Below are 20,802 nucleotides of genomic sequence, written 5' to 3' on the forward strand. Positions count from 1 at the left end.
ATCATACATTTTAATACCCCCAAATCGCCTCTTTGGTGCAAAAAGGTACCATTTGGCATTCAAATTAGAAGGCACATGATACCTTTTTGCACCAATGGGGCTAAATGCAGTTTTATATGGGACTATATAGGAGTCGCTCTGTTGGTTAGCCTGCACTAAATGTTATTTGTTTGTGGAGATAACTACTTATATTAACTACTTCCACATTTCTCAAGCTATTTAAACGTAAACATGTCATCACAATTAAGTCCAATCATAGACGTGAAAGCCACTTTTTCCCCATTGATCCATACATTCAAGAGTTATTAGCTCTTGACAATAGCTGACAAAGCAGTGCGAGGAGACAAGTCATGTTTGACAATACTCTTGTTTGTATTACATTCTTTAACGCTTTACCACTTAGAAACGTATTTAACCCTTTACCACTTAGAAACATATTTAACCTTTACTACTTAGAAATGAACTTTGACGCATTTAGGGGTCCCATAGAAAGTTACATTTAATTAAAGACCTTTCAAACTATATTCAAGTTTTAAAGGCTTCATTTCCAACCCTTAGATACTGATGAGCAGCAAACAGCATAATCCTGATCAGACTGCAAGTTTCTTGCAGGCTGTTTTGGTTTTATGCTGTTTGCACATAGCCATTTGCACTTTGCTTCTGAGTGGGAAAGTGTTAAAATTTTAATATAGAAAAAAGGTTTGTACTGAGATTAAATTTAACCTTTTGTAAGTGGTCAAATTTGTTTTATTTTCATCATTCAAAGGTGACCAGGTAGAGCAAGATCAGTTTGAGATTTTCATAAACTTTTATTCACAGTATGTATTGTATTTTTCTTTTAAAGACGTTATTGCTGTTATTGAAAAATGATTTGAATAATTGCGATAACATTTTTAATACTGAGCATGTGATAAACAAGAGCTGTCAGAGGACAGGGCGCTCGACTATTCGAGTGCTTTACAGTATAACGTAAGCCATTATTGGGAAATTGTTCATAGTCAATAATTTATTAGACAATCTTTCAAAAATAAAAAAAGGAAAAAATAAAATTATGGGGGGGATAGGGGAGTTGAGAGGGGGTATATGTGGGGTGTGGTAATTTATAAGATGATGTTTTAAAAAAAATTGGGAGGGGGGGTGGGAGGGGGTATAATGTGGAGTGTGGTAATTTATTAGTTGATGTTTGAAAAAAAATTGTGGAGGGGGGAGGTGGGAGGGGAGGGGGAAGGGATTCTGGGTAGGGGCATGGGGTATTGTTTGGGTGGAATCCATTGTGGTATTCAGGTAAGTGTTGTTTTGTCAAAGTAAAAATGAAATGTGATCATAAATAAAAAAGTTATTGCAATTTTAGCAAAATATTCAATTATCTATGTGTAAAAAGGGGCCATAATTATGTCAAAATGCTTGATACAGTGGTCTGCTCTTGTTTATAGGTTCGGGTCATGATGGTTAACAAGTATGCAAAATATGAAAGCAATATGTTAAGGGACATTGAAAATAGTTGGGGTAGTACGCAAACTTTAACATTTGCTGCGTATTCTAAGTGGAAAAGGGGCCATAATTATGACAAAATGCTTGACAGAGTTGTCTGCTCTTGTTTATAGGTTGGGTCATGTTGGTAAATAAGTATGCAAAATATAAAAGCAATTTGTCAAGGGACATAGAAAATATTTGGGGTAGTACGAAAACTTCAACATTTACATGCTAACGCAGACGCTAATGCTGACGCCGGGGTGAGTAGAATAGATCCACTATATATATTTAATATATAATAGTCGAGCTAAAAACTGTTTCTGATGTTTTTTTTCATCACTGTACATTTTGATAACAGTGTACATGTATATTTCTTTGATTTGTTAGAACTGATCTGTGAAATTCTTGTTTCTTTGTGATTGTTTTAATTGAATTGTGCATATTTTAAACAAATAAACATATATATATATACACATTTGTCTGCCCTTTTGTTGACAACATTTTAGTCTATAATTCACATAATAATTTACAGTAAGCAATTTAATAAGTATTACTTATTTACTAGTATATGCATGTCTTTTTTCTTTTTTACTAACCCCTGCCAAAGGCAGAGTTATATAGAACTGGCGTTGTTCCTCTGGCCGTCTGTCAAAAGATTTTGTATTCAACAAATTTGCTTGTTTGAAAATAAGCTTGTCACAAAACAGTTTTTGTGAAATGATGGATGTATTAACAGACAAAGTGTAGAAGTAAATAGTTTCTTCCAACATATATTGGAAGATACTTCAGTACATACACTGACTTGAGAAAAGCATACACAATAATAACAACTTTTCTATTCACTCCAATAAGCTTTTTTCTTTGAAGCTTTTTTTGAGAACACTGTTAAACCTTACAAATACAGTAAAGTCCCAATTGCTAAAGTCAGAGGGATCAGAAAGGCAATCAGAAACCATCTACACTTCAAACATGGGGAGTTTTATTGTAACAAACAGCATACTTCATGTAATTATCCCCTGCCATAGCCGGAGGGATATTGTTTTGGCGTTTTCCGTCCATATTTCAGTGCGGCCGTCCGGAGCTATATCTTAAAAGTGCTTAGGCGGAATTCATTGACACTTGGTATGAGTATATATATTGATAAGAGGATAATGCATGCCAAATGGCATTGTACACCATCTGTCAAAAACGGAGTTATAGCCCTTTGTATCTTGAAAAAATGCTTTTTTCGTGTGTCCGGAGCAATGAGTATATATATGGATAAGAGGATGATGCATGCCAAATGGCATTATACACCATCTGTATATAATGGAGTTATGGCCCTTTGTATCTTGAAAAAATGCTTTTTTGAGTGTCAAATATAACACTTTTGTGTCCAGAAGCATATTGGCGGGGGATATCAATTCAACGAATTTGCTTGTTAAATATTCATTTAATGCAATTTCTTCAGAAAAAGTGACAATCACACATCAATGAAAAATAGAACTTTTGCGCGGCGTTTTGGAAAAAATGGGATTACTGCATGAGGCTCATATTTTCATGAACGTTTCCTTATTGTGTTCCCTGTACTGGCTATCCCTGTACTGGCAAGTTTGCGCGTGAAAGTTTTCAAAACATTCTGAAGTTTCTCAAGTCCCTGCACTTTCTCCTGGAAAATGCGCTGATCTTTTTCGCTCTTGACGACTGTTGCCTGCTGAGACTGCGTCTGAATAGTATTGTACACCTTTTCTACTTGATCTTTCACGTACATCTGAAATGCGGGGAAAAGGCTCGTTATTAACCCTTTGCATGCTGGGAAATTTGTCGTCTGCTAAAATGTTGTCAGCTGAATTTCAAAATTAGCATTTTGTTTGATTTTTTCAAAGAATACTATCAGAATAACAAACAGTTTGGATCCTGATGAGACGCCACTTTCTGTGGCGTCTCATCTGGATCCAAACTGTTTGCAAAGGCCTTTAAAATTCGGTTCCAGCACTGAAAGAGTTAAAATGGTGCAGAAAGTGGACTGAAGTGAACAATAAAAGCAGCCATAGGAAAACATGGAGATTTACATGCAAATCTATGTATCCGATATATGGTTCAAATGTTACGCACATACAAAATATCACATTAAACTCTCATTTTGGTAGAATACATTAGAAATCTTCACATTGGGAAATAGCCTTCATAATATGAATAGGATTCATACTAGAAACTCCTCTCACAGTATCAACAACACATGCATCCTTAGACACAGATGACCCCATATTGCACTTATATTGTCAAAATTTGACCTCTTCCCCATTTGTGACCTTGACATTTGAGGTAGGAAGACACATTTTATACATGACACATCATATTATGATAAAGTAAATTTGAAATTTTAAAATCAAATATATGTTAAAGTTAGGGCTGAGTTTAAAGTTTTCAAATTTGACCTATGATCCCTAAGTTTGACCTTAACTTTGAGGAATGTAGACAGGTGCTATAAGCTTCAGATGTCTGTTAAAAATGTGTTCAATATAATTTTAAAACAAGACTATTGACAAGCAATATATGCCCCTTACCCTTATTTGTTGCCATAGCAACCAAAAGTTTTGACGTATGAACAAAATGAAATGACGTGTATAATGTCCATATTGCAATCTGTACATGTTTCAAGTTTCATGAAAAAATATGAAGAAATTTTAAATTTATCGCAGGATCCAGAAAACCACCATTTTCAGCAGTATTTTAGTCTATTTGTTGCCATAGCAACCAGAATTTTTGATATAGGAACAAAGAAATAACGTGCATAATGTCCATATTGCCATCTATACATGTTTCAAGTTTCATGAAAAAATATGAAGAACTTTTTAAGTTATTGCAGGATCCAGAAAACCACCATTTTCAGCAGTATTTTAGTCTATTTGTTGCCATAGCAACCAGAATTTTAGAGGTAGGAACAAATGAAATGGTGTGCATAATGTCCATATTGCCATCTATCCATATTTCAAGTTTCATGAAAAAATATTAAGAACCTTTACAGTTATTGCAGGATCCAGAAAAGTGAGACAGACAGACACAGAGTGAAAACCATGAGTCCCCTCCGTTGAAACCGGTAGGGGACAATAAATCAATATGTGGCAAAACACTGGCTATGTCAGGAACATGAAGCTTTTTTAAAGCGAAAAATCACCTTTGACTTCTAAATGTGACCTTGAACTTTGAGGTAAGGCAATTGGTGGTATATGCAACATAATTATATTTTAATGATAGCAAATATTTGTACCAAATTAATTTTAAAATCCATCAATATATGGAAAATTTATGGCTATTAAACACAGGATTTGTCAAGCTGTTTTATTTAAAAACTAAAGCTTTGACCTTAATTTTTTAGGTAAGGAGACTGAGGGTACACACAACACATTATCTGATGATGGTTAACATTTGTGCATTTTCATTTTAAAATCCATCAGGGAATGGACAAATTATATTTAGGAGAACAATTTTCAGACCAACATCCAGATATTAGGATGGGTGCACAAGAATTCATTTTTTCCCACCTGCACAATAGTGAAGACACTGCCCTCCGTCTCTGGCTCATCATTCACAATCTGTCCCAGCAAGATAACATCCTTGGCATCAGACAACCTGAACAACCAACAGGAAAACATGCACTCAAATATGAGTACTAACAAACAGTCAATTTTGTGAGAAAAGCATTTTTTTTATTAATATGCTTCAGGACAACACCTTTATCCGCACAGGCTAATCAGGTAAAAAACTTTACACGTTTCTTCTTAGTCACTTCTGATCAAATATCCAATTAAGACCCAGTTTTCCCACAACACAGCTCATATAATCAACACTATTCTTAGCACATCTCACCTATCAGACTCTTTGTAGTATATGATCAGACAATCAAATATGCAATTAAGATCCAGTTTTCCCACAACTCAGCTCATATAACCAACACTATTCTAAGCACATCTCACCTATCAGACTCAATGCAGTATATGATCAGACACTCAGGTATCCAATTAAGATCCAGTTTTCCCTAAACACGGCTCATATAACCAACACTATTCTAAGCACATCTCACCTATCAGACTCAATGCAGTATATGATCAGACACTCAGGTATCCAATTAAGACCCAGTTTTCCCACAACACGGCTCATATAACCAACACTTTATTTTATGCTTCCCGGTGGTTTATAGAGAAAAATCAGTGAATTAAAAATGATAATTTCACTGTTTCAAACAGTGAAAATTATCAGTGAAAATTATCAATAATTTTCACTGTTTACTCTGAAATGACGTCATTTTATTTACGAAATGACATCATTATCCCAGCTTAATTCTTTAGTTAAACTCTTTATGTATATCAACTGTTAAAACAAACTTAAAATAAAAAGAAAATTTGTTGGATTCAGTAAAATATCTATTTGAATTCACTCGTGATCACAGAAAATATATATTTTCCATGATCACTACTGAATTAAAATCGATAATCCACCAAATCCAACAAATATCCTCTATATTCTTAGCACATCTCACCTCGAATCCAACAAATATCCTCTATATTCTTAGCACATCTCACCTCGAATCCAACAAATATCCTCTATATTCTTAGCACATCTCACCTCGAATCCAACAAATATCCTCTTTATTCTTAGCACATCTCACCTCGAATCCAACAAATATCCTCTTTATTCTTAGCACATCTCACCTCGAATCCAACAAATATCCTCTTTATTCTTAGCACATCTCACCTCGAATCCAACAAATATCCTCTTTATTCTTAGCACATCTCACCTCGAATCCAACAAATATTCTCTTTATTCTTAGCACATCTCACCTCGAATCCAACAAATATCCTCTATATTCTTAGCACATCTCACCTCGAATCCAACAAATATCCTCTATATTCTTAGCACATCTCACCTCGAATCCAACAAATATCCTCTATATTCTTAGCACATCTCACCTCGAATCCAACAAATATCCTCTATATTCTTAGCACATCTCACCTCGAATCCAACAAATATCCTCTATATTCTTAGCACATCTCACCTCGAATCCAACAAATATCCTCTATATTCTTAGCACATCTCACCTCGAATCCAACAAATATCCTCTATATTCTTAGCACATCTCACCTCGAATCCAACAAATATCCTCTATATTCTTAGCACATCTCACCTCGAATCCAACAAATATCCTCTTTATTCTTAGCACATCTCACCTCGAATCCAACAAATATCCTCTTTATTCTTAGCACATCTCACCTATCAGACTCTATGTAGAATATGATCAGACTCTCGAGCTTGTCTATCACAGCCAAATGGAAGGCCATCGGACCAAAGAAGCGGGTTGCCTCCAGGTGGTGGAAGTGCCCCTCTTTGGCAATGTGCTCGTAGATAGTGTGTGTCACCTGCAACAAGCCAAAATGAGCATCGTTCTCGGAAAATTGGGCTCATTGCATGTGTGATAGGTGGCGAGATTACATTGAGCAGTTCGCTAAATCCCCCCTATAAGAAGCAAAGTGAAAATGGCAGTCTGTTCAGGTTTAATGCTGTTTGCTGCTCATCAGTAATTAAGGGTTGGAAATGAATAAAACAAGACTTGAATTTAGTAAGACAGGTATTTAATTAAATGTAACTTTCAAGGGGCTACAAATGCATCCAAATACATAGCTAAGTGGTAAAGGATTCAACTTGATTTTTGCTTAGAAGAGAATCTCTTACAAGGAATAATATACTAAAAGCAGCCAGTCCTGTCAATGATGAGCTTATTGAGACTGCACATCCTTATCTGGGATGACACCTAGCGCACGTGCATTAAGCCAACTTTCCCCAGAACAAGGCTCCAAAAACAATTTTGAAGCCAAAATACACAACAGGGCAGCATATGGCAAGCGGTTAGACGCATAATCCAAAGAAACTAGGCTTTTCATGAGAACTAAGGTTCCCAAATGAAATCTTGGGTTCTCGTGAAAACTTAGAATATCCGAGAGAATGACACGAAAAGCTGTCAAGAACCTAGGTTCTTGTGAAAACCTTGGATATCAAACGAGAACTTAAGTTCTCAGAATGAGAACCTATTTTCTCAGAATGAGAACCTAGTTTCTCATGGGAACCTAGGTTCTCTAGTGTAAACTAAGGTTTTCAAATGAAAACCTAGGTTCTCATAAAAAACAGGGTTTCTTGGGATAATACAACAGGCATAAGCAGTCGGTGACTGCCTCTTGTTCATATGCACGACGTTTTTCGTGCACAGGTGTTCTTGAGGAATGAAATTAGTAAAGAAATTGGTCTGAACACATGAATAAACAAGAGCACCGCCTTGCAGGTGCAGACCGCTCATCTATTTTTCTTTTTAAAGGTGAAGGGACTCTCATTTTCAATCACAAAGAAGGGAGGGGTGGAGTGAAGAGGGGTGTTTAGTGTGGGGGTGTGGAGATTTATTACATTATCTTCCAAATATGCCAAAAAAATGCAAAAAAAATTCAGGGGGGGGGGGTGGGGGGGGAGGGATTGTGCGATGGTTGGACGGTATTTCAAACATAAACTAATAAAATTAAATATTTGTGTTTTTTAACCGTTTCCACAAAAAATAAATTGGGGGGGGGGGGGTAGGGGGGGGGGGGGGGTATAGTGTGAGATTGTGGTGGTCATTTGCAAGACGATCGTAAAAAAAAAAAAAAAATTGGGGGGGGGGATTCGGGTGGGGGGGAGGGGGGGGGAGTGGGGGGGGGGGGGATTCTTTGGTGCGATGGTTGGACGGTATTTCAAACATAAAATAATAAAAATAAATATTTGTGTTTTTTAACCGTTTCCAAAAAAAAATTGGGGGGTGGGGTGGGGTGGGTGGGGTATAGTGTGAGGGTGTGGTGGTCATTTGTGAGATGATCTTAAAAAAAAAAAAAAAAAAAAAAAAAAATTAGGGGGGGGGGGATTCGGGGGGGGGGGGGGGGGTGGAGGGGGTGGGGGAGGGCACGGGGGATAATTTGGGTGGAGTCTATTGTGGTATGTCAGGTAAGAGTAGTTTTGTCAAAGTATCAATCAAATCTAATCATAAATAAAGAAGTAATGGCAATTTTAGCAAAATTTAATAATTTGACCTTGAGTCAAGGTCATTCAAAGGTCAAGGTAAAATTCAACTTGCCAGGTGCAGTAACCTCATGATAGCATGAAAGTATTTGAAGTTTGAAAGCAATAGCCTTGATACTTAAGAAGTAAAGTGGATCGAAACACAAAATTTAACCATATATTAAAAGTTACAAGGTACAAAAAGGGCCATAATTCCGTAAAAATGACAACCACTGTTATGCAACTTGTCCTTTTACTGTACCCTTATGATAGTTTGCGAGTGTTCCAAGTATGAAAGCAATATCTATGATACTTTGGGGGTAAAGTGGACCAAAACACAAAACTTAACCAAATTTTCAATTTTCTAAGTATAAAGGGCCCATAATTCCGTCCAAATGCCAGTCAGAGTTACATAACTTTTCCTGCACAGTCCCCTTATGATAGTTAATAAGTGTTGCAAGTATGAAAGCAATAGCTTTGATACTGTAGGAATAAAGTGGACCTAAACACAAAACTTAACCAAATTTTCAATTTTCACAGTATAAAAAGGGCACATAATTCTGTCCAAATGCCAGTCAGAGTTACATTACTTTGCCTGCACAGTCCCCTTATGATAGTTAGTAAGTGTTGCAAGTATGAAAGCAATAGCTTTGATACTTACGGAATAAAATGGACCTAAACACAAAACTTAACCAAATTTTTAAATTTTCTAAGTATAAAAAGGGCACATAATTCTGTCAAACTGCACGCCAGAGTTATCTAACTTTGCCTGCCCAGTCCCCTCATGATAGTAAGTAAGTGTACCAAGTTTGAATGCAATAGCATTGATACTTTCTGAGAAAAGTGGACCTAAACGCAAAACTTAACCAAAATGTTCAATTTTCTAAGTATAAAAAGGGCACATAATTCTGTCAAAATGCACGCCAGAGTTATCTAACTTTGCCTGCCCAGTCCTCTCATGATAGTTAGTAAGTGTACCAAGTTTGAATGCAATAGCATTGATACTTTCTGAGTAAAGTGGACCTAAACGCAAAACTTAACCGGACACCGACGCCAACGCCGACGCCGACGCCAAGGTGATGACAAAAGCTCATAATTTTTTTTCAAAAAATAGATGAGCTAAAAATTGAACTGTTTCTGAAATACATCTTTAATTTTAAATATTATTTGAGAAAAAAAATTGAAACAAATTCAGATCAATCATTACATAATACATTGTTACAGCATTAAATGAGTTTCAGATATTCAGTTCCCTTGTTCGTGCCTCAAACTACTGTGTTTTTGTATTATTCAATCTTAAGATATCAGCCCACACTGCAAGAAAAACTTATGCAATTAAGACTTTGCAAACATATTTTAATGACTTGAGATATCTGCAAAAATTAAGTTCTTAACGGCATGTTTTCATTCTGTCCAGCCCGTGTGTAATCATATGTGAATCCCATTGATCCTGCGCCCTAAATAATATGTGTCCCGTATTCCAAACGAGCAAGTTTACGCTGTCCGACGCGTAATTCTGGAAACCTAGGTTCTCATGAGAAATTATGGTTCCCAAATGAAAACCACGGATTATGGCAAGCAGTTTGACGCATTATCCCAAGAAACTAGGCTTTTCATGAGAACCTAGGTTCTCATTTTGAGAACCTAGGTTCTTACCAGAACCTTGGTTTTCAAATGAGAACCTAGGTTCTCATGAAAAACCTAGTTTCTCATGAGAATATAGGTTCTCATGAAAACCTAGGATATCAAATAAAAACTTGGGTTCTGGAAGCCATGTGCAATCTTCAGGCGAGATCCTAGGTTCTCATTCTGAGAACCCTAGTTTCTTGGGATTATGCGTCGAACCGCTTGCCATAGCAGCACTTGTCTTGAAACCAAAAAAGCAATACCAGGTAACCAATGGAGAACAATTTTTATGAATTTCAGCAAAACTTTGAACCACAAACCAGATGACTGGTTCAAATTTTTCATTTCATGCAAATGAATCTTGGCTGAACACTAGAATTAAATGTTCTGCCCTTAATGAATAAACAATAATTTGCACTTTTCTGGCCTAAATTTGAAGCAACAAAACACTAAATAACAAAAGGACATTTTCCCTGCAGGCACAATTTTAATACAAGATACATGTTTGTCAGAAACACTATGTCCCCATCTGCTCCGCTTTGAAGCTATATACTGTGAAACCATCATTATTCGTCCGACATTAATTTGTGCTTTTTTCGTCCTTCGACCGATGGACAAATTCAAGACCTAACGAACAATCATGTCCCATATTTGAAACAAATAAAACTGAATTACCGTAGGCATATGGCTTTTAAATCCAGCGTAATCCACGCATATACACAGGGCTCGAAATTAACACTCGCACACTCGCAAAATGCGAGAAAAAAAGATTGCAAGGTAAGTTAGAAGCCACTAGTATTTTTTGCAAATAAAGAAATAGTGAAAAAAAAAGAGTTATACATTTGTATTGCTTAATGCGTTCATCGGCATGAACGCTTAGCCGTAGGTCAATTTTTTCAACGTCCGAATACCCATATGCGGAAGTGCGCACCTTGTTTGTTGACTGGTATACTTATAATACAGATACACAGATGGTATTGATACAAAGAACATGAAACAGTCGACTATTCACACTCAAGTTAAATCCGGTTTTGACACAAAGGGGTGTTCATTATACAGTGTACTGACAACTGACATTTCCTGTAAAACGCGAATGCAATAAGGCTGTATCGAATGCGGCGACTTCGTTTAGGTATAATAGTGTTGATTAGCGCTAATTGTTAACAACTTTATTACCCATTGTGTGTATTGTGTTTTTCAGGGGTGTTGCAGATTATACAGCCTACACGCGGCGAATCCGGATTAAAGACAATACATGTACTATTAAACGCAATTAAAATATGACGATGTGTGATCAACACCTGACTGAAATATATTCTGCGCTTTGCTACGCTAATTATAAAAGACTAATTGGCAATTGGCTTCGTTGTTTAAAACACTCGTTAACGATTATTTAGTCCCACTTATCCGCTAATCATAACAAAGAACGTGTTAATGACATAAAATAATAAGGGACAGTTACTATCTCCTGAAATAACAGACTTGTAAATTGGCATATGCCAAACAAGGCCCACCTCCTGCAAGTGACTACCAAGTGTCACCTCTCTTTCCCCAGCACGATGTTTTCGCAACAACGTATTACATGTATTACAAACAAATCGGACGTTGTTTTTTTTTTCAAAACCAGAAATGGACGAATTTAAGAGCGGACGAAAAAGTCATTTTTATGAAAAGGGCGAAATTTTGTGCCGACGAAAATAAATGGTTTCATAGTATTTGACCTTTGACCTTGAAGGATGACCTTGATCTTTCACCACCCAAAATGTGCAGCTCCATGAGATACACATGCATACCAAATCATGTATGAAGTTGCTATCTTCAATGTTGCAAAAGTTATGGCAAAATGTTAAAGTTGGACCAAACAAACAAACAAACAAACCAACCAACCAACCAACAGACAGGGCAAAAACAATATGTCCCCCACTATACTGGTGGGGGGCATAAAAAAGCCAATTTTACCCTCAGGAATTCTGGGTTGTCTGGCTCCAGCTGGGTGCAGGCGTACTCTAACAGGTATGTGTACCATACTGGTGTCAACAGCTCCTGTGACAACAAAAACAACTGTAACAACAATAACTGCAGCAACAACAACAACTGTTAACAACAACACGAGTTCCGCAGTCAGAGACATATGCCCCCAATAAAGAGCTTTGTTCTAGTGACCCCAAATTCAATAGGGGTCATCTACTGTCCAAGGAAAATGCATATGTGAAGGGCCAAGCCAATCCGTCAATGCGTTGATGAGTTATTGATCAGAGACAAATTTTACACTTATTGTGACAGTGACCTTAGACCTTGTGACCCCAATTTGATAGGCCAATTCACACGGGAAGTATCATCCCAATCGGTCCATTTGTTATGCATAAGTTATTGATCAGAAATTATTGACCCACTTATTGTGCCAGTGACCATGTCCTTTGACCTAGTGACCCCAATTTCAATAGGGGTCATCTACTGCCCAAGGCCAATGCAGATGAGAAGTATCAAGCAAATCGGTGAATCAGTTGATGAGTTATTGATCGGAAACAATTTCACACTTAGTGTGTAACAGTGACCTTGGCCGTTGACCTAGTTCCCCCAATTTCAATAGGGGTAATCTACTGGCCAAGGCCAATGCAGATGTGAAGTATCAAGCCAATCGGTCAATTTGTTGACGAGTTATTGATCAGAAACAATTTTCACGTTAAGTGTGCGAGTGACCATGACCTTTGACCTAGTGACCCCAATTTTTAATAGGGGTAATCTACTGTCCAAGGCCAATGCACATGTAAAGTTTAAAGCCGATTGGTCAATTTGTTGACGAGTTATTGATCGGAAACAATTTTCACTTTAAGTGTGCGAGTGACCATGACCTTTGACCTAGTGACCCCAATTTCAATAAAGGTCATTAACTGTCTAAGGCCAATGCAGATGTGAAGTATCAAGCCAATCAGTCAATTTGTTGACGAGATATTGATTGGAAGCGAACTGGTCTACCAACAAACAGACAGACCGACCGACATAGAGCGAAAAAAATAACCATTCTTCTTCGAAGATGGGCGTACTAACTGTAGCAACAACAACTGTGACAAAAGCAGCATGCAGTGTGCACAGAGATTGCTAGTTTAGGGACCAAGACATGTTTAAGGATATTTCTCCCAATGACTTGCCGGTAGTAATTTTCCCGACTTTAAAAACAAGCGATATGTTTGTGAAACACTATGTCCCTATATATTTGACCTTTGACCTTGAAGAATGACCTTGACCTTTCACCACTCAAAATGTGCAGCTCAATGAGATACACATGCATGCCAAATATCAAGTTGCTTTATTCAATATTGCAAAAGTGTACATTAAATGAGCGATTTTGACCCATATATTTGACCTTTGACCTTGAAGGGTGACCTTGACTATTCACCACTAAAAATGTGCAGCTCCATGAAATACACATGCATGCCAAATATGAAGTTGCTATCTTCAATATTGCAAAAGTTATGGCAAATGTTAAAGTTTGCCCAAACAAACCAACCAACCAGCAGACAGGGCAAAAACAATATGTCCCCCACTATTGTAGTGGGGGACAACAACCAACCAACAGACAGGGCAAAAACAATATGTCCCCCACTATAGTGGTTGGGGACATACAAATGAAAATTCATTAACTGCAGAATTATGGGATAAATAACAGCCTTAGGTGCTTTTCCTCATATTAATATTTTTACTTTAACATTTAGTTATTTCGGTAGACAACTCAGATAATTCATGTTATGGTGCAGTACTAGAAGGCTAGACATCTGCATTTAAATGAGCTGCGTTCTGTAAATTCAGGGCTTAATGCATGTGCATAAAGCGTCATCCCTGATTGGTCCGGCATCCCCGATTGGTCAGTCAACTTTCGCACAATAATTGAACCCTGTTTTTACAGAGCGAGTGTCACTTGTGTGCTACCTTCAATCTGTCTTCTTCAAACAGCGGGGGGGTCAGTACTTCTTGCCCAGGGACAGGTAAGTACGTCCTCACAATTCGGTCATGCGTCTCAACATCCGCGTGCTGAAGGACACCGTTTTTATGTCGACACAAAACTGTTCTCGCATGGTTTACCTGTAAATTTGCCAAAAAAGGATCAGTTATAACACCAGCATACACAGTGTTAAAACTATTTTGAATGAACATTTAATGTACAATGAACAGAATTTTTCTTTTCTGTCTTCTGGGCTCGTATCGTGTGAAATATTCCATTGAGTTTTCATCAGCTATCAAAAGTACACAAAATCAAAACAAATATTTAGTTTGAAACCAACTAGCACCATGCACTGTACAAAATACTGTATTATGGCAGTGATTTTGATTAACCCAAAATAATAGCCTCTTATAGGCTGTAAAACAATTCAAAAAAACTTTTTTTCCCAAAAAATCTTACAAAATTTACCTTAAAAGGTGTCAAAGATGTCAAACTTTACCAATACATTCAATAATTGGTTTATTCAGTTTATTATACAGCGATATTATCCATAGCATTTTACATTTTGAATTAAACAAAGGCAGTCAGGGGACAGCGGGCTCGACTATTCCGAGTGCTTGACAGTATAACGTAAGCCATTCAATAATTTATTAGACGATCTTTAAAAAATTAAAAAGCAAAAAAAAAATTTTTTTGGGGGGGGGGGGGTGAGAGGGGGTATTATGTGGGGTGTGGTCATTTATTAGACGATCTTTAAAAAATTAAAAAAAATTGGGGGGGGGGGTAGGGGGGGGGTTGAGGGTGAGAGGGGGGTATAATGTGGGGTATGGTAATTTATTAGATGATGTTTAAAAAAATGGGGTGGTAGTGGTGGGTAGGGGATGGGGGGTTGAGAGGGGGGTATAATGTGGGGTGTGGTAATTTATTAGATGATGTTTAAAAAAAAAATGGGGGGGATTCTGGGTAGGGGCGTGGGGTATTGTTTGGGTGGAATCCATTGTGGTATTCAGGTAAGTGTTGTTTTGTCAAAGTAATAATAAAATGTGATCATAAATAAAGAAGTTATGGCAATTTAAGCAAAATGTTCTATTATCTAAGTGTAAAAGGGGCCATTATTATGTCAAAATGCTTGATACAGTGGTCTGCTCTTGTTTATAGGTTGGGGTCATGTTGGTAAACAAGACAGTATGCAACATATAAAAGCAATATGTAAAAAGAATATAGTTAATATTTGGGGTAGTTTGCAAACTTTAACATAGATTTATCAATAATATGCATATTCTAAGTATAAAAGGGGCAATAATTATGACAAAATGCTTGATAGAGTTGTCTGCTCTTGTTTATAGGTTGGGGTGATGTTGCTAAACAAGTATGCAAAATATGAAAGCAATATGTCAAGGGATAATGAAAATTAATGGGGTAGTACGAAAACTTTAACATTTGCTCCATATTCTAAGTGGAAAAGGGGTCATATGATAATTATGACAAAATGCTTGATAAAGTTGTCTGCTCTTATTCATAGGTTGGGGTCATGTTGGTAAACAAGTATGCAAAATATGAAAGCAATATGTCAAGGGACAATGAAAATAATTGGGGTAGTACGAAAACTTTAACATTTGCACGCTAACGCCGACGCCGGGGTGAGTAGGATAGCTTCACTGTATATATTTCATATATAATAATCGAGCTAAAAATGCAGTTAAAAATGCACTGATAAACAATTTGAGTACTTTTATTTCTAATCGTATTACTAGTGTTTCATTTTCGGAATTTCCCCTATTTCCTGATTTTGCGCTATTTAAAAAAAAAATCACTTTTTCACCAAAGACTGAATTTTGATACCGGTATTCGCTTAGAAGCCTCTGATATGTCTACAAAGATGTATTTGGAGGTCAACACAGGGGCTATGTCAGGATCGCAACTCAAAGGTCTGTTGTTCCAGCGACGGGCATTCATGTAGGGGGGCATCTGTAACCTCGTCTTCTCAACCTGCCGTGCTCTCTCCATTTCCTGAGCAGGAAGGAAAAGAAAAAGATTGCCGGGGTGTGATTTAACCTTTTACCACTTAGATACCGATATGCATTTTCACGCATTTGTAGTACCTTAGAAAGTTATATTCAATTTTAGACCTTTCTAACTAGATTCAAGTTTTGAAGGCTTCAGTTCCAAACCTTACTGATGATCAGCAAACAACATAAAACATGAATAGACTTCAAGTTACTCGCAGGCTGTTCTGGTTTTATGCTTTTTGCCCATAGCCATCATTACTTTTCTTCTGAGTGGGAAAGGGTTAAAAATACCCTAGGCTGCTCACCATATACACATGCATATCAATATGAAGGTTACATCTAAAGTGACATAGAAGTTATGAGCATTTTTCAAAAAAGTGTGACAGACAGACAGACGGACAAAAGTGATTTTCCCACATATTGTGACAGTGACCTTTGACCTAGTGACCCCAATTTCAATAGGGGTCATCTACTTCCAAGGTCAATGTACATGTAAAGTATCAAGCCAATCCTTCAATTCATTAACGCGTTATTGATCGGAAACGAACTGGTCTACCGACAGACAAAACAATATACCCCCTCTTCTTCTTTGCATAATTTAAATATGATTGAAATTGATTTTTCGAAGCATATACATGCATGGTGTCTCTGTGTGTGCACAATACTTCCTGCAGTTATTTTATTCTAAAAGGGACCAGAACAACTTGGTAGTAGGGTCACGCAAGGGAATTCCTGTAAAGTTTGATTTTAATATGCAATTAATTTTAGGTCAAGAAGAAGTAATTAGAAGTGAATACAGCAACCATTACCTGTTTAAGTTCTTCGTCTGTTAACATTTTATATTTTGATGTAACTGCTCTTCGTGCTATCATTGGCTCCATGGTTTTCTGTGAATTTTTCCCAGTCAATTTTTTAAGAATTGCTGTTACCTTTGGCTTTAGAAATAGATGTAGCAAATCTGGACGTTCTTTCAGAACTGGAAACATAGAATATTTTTTTTTATGAAAATTGTCACATTGTTTTATATGTACAGCCGTTAAAGTAAGGGTATCAGTTTTGGTTGCCTCAACCTGTATAGGTTAGAAGACTGTGAGAAGGGCGTGGGGACAGTGGGCATGAGGAACAACTTACACACAGTAATTGACAGGTTCTTGTTGAATCAAGCAAAGAATTATCGGAACATTCATAATTTATTAGAATTTAAAAAAAGTTCAATTGACTAGAAAAATCCAATTGACCACCCTTGACTAATTTGCAAATTTTTTAGAGATTGGCCTACAAATTGCATGAACAGGTTTACAATAGTGGGTATTAATAGCTTAAGACATTATTGGCAACATGTCTGTTTAATTTATAATATCAATATTGTTTAATTAAGCATGGAATATTAATAAAAATTGGAGGTAAAGTTCAATCGACCAGTATTGACCAGTAATGACCACTTCAGGAGTATTGACCGTGGCGGTTTTAGCCGGTAAAAACCGCTGGTTAAAACTGGGGGCGGTCGATTGGTGCCAACCCTTGTCCATGCAGCAAGTTAAAGTCTAACGCTTAAACCACTCGGACATCCGTGCTTATACAATGAGTGATGTCTTTGTTTTCGTTTTATACTTTATATAATCAATCCTCATAGTGTCACAAAGTATAACTACAACAACAGAACTCTCCAAATTATTTAATTGTTTCGCATCGCAAGGCTTTATTATTTTATAATTAGCCTTCAATTGACTCTAGGTGAAACGCTGTGATGTGTAGAGTCAACTTCCGCCTTTTCATAGTATGGGTATCCCTCATAGTATTGTGACTTGAACGAAAAATCATCAAGACGTACTGGAAAGTTAATGTGTTTTAATGATTTCCGTTGTTCATGGGAAAGTAGGTCATGTCTTTTCCAGGGTGATGCTATGATTTTTAAATTACGTAACACATAATTAAGTGAGTTTGTTTATGGTATATAAGTAGCTTTATAAAATATTTTATATACAGCTTAATCCTGAAAAATGTGTAAAACATTTTAAGAACAACATGAGCAAAACTTTCTTTTTTTTCCATTAAAATACTATTTATAGAACAATCACATGCGCATAGTAACAAACCTTAGCAACCAATCAGAAGGGCAGAGTAACATTGTACATGTTACAGATTACGCCAGGAAGCTCAGTCTAGCCAGTATTACATTGTACATGTTACAGATTACGTCAGGAAGCTCAGTCTAGCCAGTATTCCATTGTACATGTTACAGATTACGCCAGGAAGCTCAGTCTAGCCAGTATTACATTGTACATGTTACAGATTACGCCAGGAAGCTCAGTCTAGCCAGTATTACATTGTACGTGTTACAGATTACGTCAGGAAGCTCAGTCTAGCCAGAATTACATTGTACATGTTACAGATTACGCCAGGAAGCTCAGTCTAGCCAGTATTTGCAGTTTTCGTTATGTCCAAAAATACACATTTACTTTGACACTTTACATGCGTGTTTTTGTATTTGTTTTCACTTCCTAAATTTGTATGTATTCATTAAGAGGGCCGATACTAGGGATCAACATGCTAAGTGAAAGCAATTAGATGAACAACAATTAAAAGTACTTAAAAGCAAAACACAACACCATTTTCCAAATTCTCGTCAATGCCAAGCTATTCCTTCAAATCTAAAGTGCCCCAGCCCATTACCCAAAATGGTGGAAAAAACACTAGCAGCGTATTATTAATTATTAATTAACTTAATTTTATTCGACAAGAATGTGTTCAATTTGTTCGCCTCATAAAAGTTGAGCCTCGCCAATAAAGCTCGAAACTCGTCTTCTACAAGAAAAAGGCAGCCAATATGGAAAAACACGGCCAATACGGGAAAAGGTCCGCATATACAAGATTCAGCCAATCAGAAACCAGGAAAAACTCGGCCTTATATGAGAATATAAATTTCAACAATTTTGGACGCCATTTTGAAGTTGTATGCTTAGTTTTGGAGCAAAAGTTTAAATCTTTAAAAAATGCAACATTGCAGTTTACCGAAAGGCTCGCGACAACAATTAGTTGTTTCATCAGTGCTTTCCACAGGCAATTTAACGGTCCCTCAGTGAGGGCGCTTTTATTTCGAAATCAGAGTCCGCTGGGCGCCTGAAATTTTCCGATCAGTGTATTCTGACAGTTATTGCAGCTTAAGATCAAAGTGATATCCACTTCGCCGAAAATTTTGAAAGCCGATTTAAAATCCTTTGTTGCTTTACCCAACTAAAGCCCGCCTAAAGGCGAAGCGTTGCTGTATTAGAAAATCAATATTGGCCGATGAGATTTCTTCGTCTATTAACATGAAAAATCAATTGCATAGAAAGCGTGCATGAGTTGACCGTTTTAACAAGCACACAACACGTCAGGGGATTGACGCATGTTCAGAGGCAATATCTCAAATCTATAAATAGTCACTTAAAATTTATTTGATACTAGAGAAAAATGGCAAGGTTTGTGTTAAAGAAATAATTGAGAGCTTTTATCGTAAATATTTACCAGAAAGTGATTTATAAAAACCTAATAAACGGGATTATCGGGTAATAAATAGAAACTTAAAAAGTAGTAAGTATACAGTAATAGAGTCAGGTTGAAACGGATGTATTGGGGAATTGTTCGAGTCAGGATTTTACTATCTATGCGGGAAAGTGTAAAACAATTAAACAATATATATTTTTTAATGAATGGGGGATTTTCTTGACGAGTCATAGTGCACCAAATGACGTCTTTTGATGCTGTTTTTCTTTGAGTTATAACGCACCACAGAATGACAATTGAAACGTAATTTTTTTTTTAAATCAATGTCCGGAGGGGACACCAGTCCCAACCACCCCTATAAGCACCGGGGCGCCTGACAAAGATCCAGTGGAAAGCACTGGTTTCATGCCTTTATTAGCTACAGCAATTTTCATAGTTATCATTATATTGTCTATCTTCGGTTTTGCTGTGCATGCAATTGATTTAAGCCGTGCTCATAAAACCTATCGTTAACTTTTTTTTCAATCCACATTTAAACGCTCAGGCATCCATGTAGTTGACAGTTTTGCACTCGGAATAAATTCAGCACGATTACGAATAGTCCGCTCTTTTATCCGCCTCGGCATTTGAAAATATCCCATTAATTGCCTTTCCAGCAACGCAGATAAATCAATAATATAACACATCAGCCTGTAAAACCTGTAATTAGAAAGAGAAATTCAAGCTTTTCTTGCAGTGAATAATATTATGAAGTTAATTAATAAAATTGTCATTATTTAGTTGAATTCATATTAACTTTGTTATTGTGCTTCAAACAGCTGTATTGTCCTTCGGCCTCAGGCCAATACGGCTGTCTTCAGTTCAATAACAAAGCTGATATAAATTCAACTAATTAATAACATATAATATAGGTGGCATGTAACCTCATTTTAACCGAGTGGGTGGGGAACGAAATAAATAATAAATAATTTATTTGCATATATCTTTGTTTTTCCCTTTCGCTTTATAAATATTTTAAAAAATCATATACATTATGTATTAAACCTTTATCTGACGAAGATAGTCGTCTGATTAAGCGATCACATGTCAACGACGAATGACCATTTAACTTTGTCAAGAAACATATTTTTCTGCTGAGGGCAGCCATTTTGTATTTTGAACGAAAATGGTATTTCTATAAATGTTATAATACAAAAATACAATCAAATATATAAA

General features: G+C 36.6%; 1 protein-coding gene and 1 long non-coding RNA gene across 2 annotated transcripts; both read right to left on the reverse strand.

The window, feature by feature from the left end:
* Positions 1-99: 99 nt before the first annotated feature.
* Positions 100-20,782, reverse strand: LOC127831043 (28S ribosomal protein S22, mitochondrial-like). The gene is made up of 8 exons (XM_052356030.1): positions 20,632-20,782; positions 16,911-17,077; positions 15,935-16,102; positions 14,080-14,232; positions 12,112-12,195; positions 6,724-6,869; positions 4,998-5,085; positions 100-3,223 (listed from the first exon to the last, which is right to left on the reverse strand). Exons 1-8 carry the CDS (start codon positions 20,732-20,734, stop codon positions 3,011-3,013), a joined length of 1,122 nt encoding a protein of 373 aa, XP_052211990.1. The 5' UTR covers positions 20,735-20,782; the 3' UTR covers positions 100-3,010.
* LOC127831052 (uncharacterized) lies at positions 5,096-6,631 on the reverse strand. The gene is made up of 3 exons (XR_008026379.1): positions 6,294-6,631; positions 5,537-6,078; positions 5,096-5,429 (listed from the first exon to the last, which is right to left on the reverse strand). It is a non-coding gene; the product is annotated as an uncharacterized LOC127831052 (long non-coding RNA).
* Positions 20,783-20,802: the final 20 nt, after the last annotated feature.

Source organism: Dreissena polymorpha, chromosome 5 (assembly GCF_020536995.1).
Source record: "Dreissena polymorpha isolate Duluth1 chromosome 5, UMN_Dpol_1.0, whole genome shotgun sequence".
NCBI lineage: Eukaryota > Metazoa > Mollusca > Bivalvia > Myida > Dreissenidae > Dreissena > Dreissena polymorpha.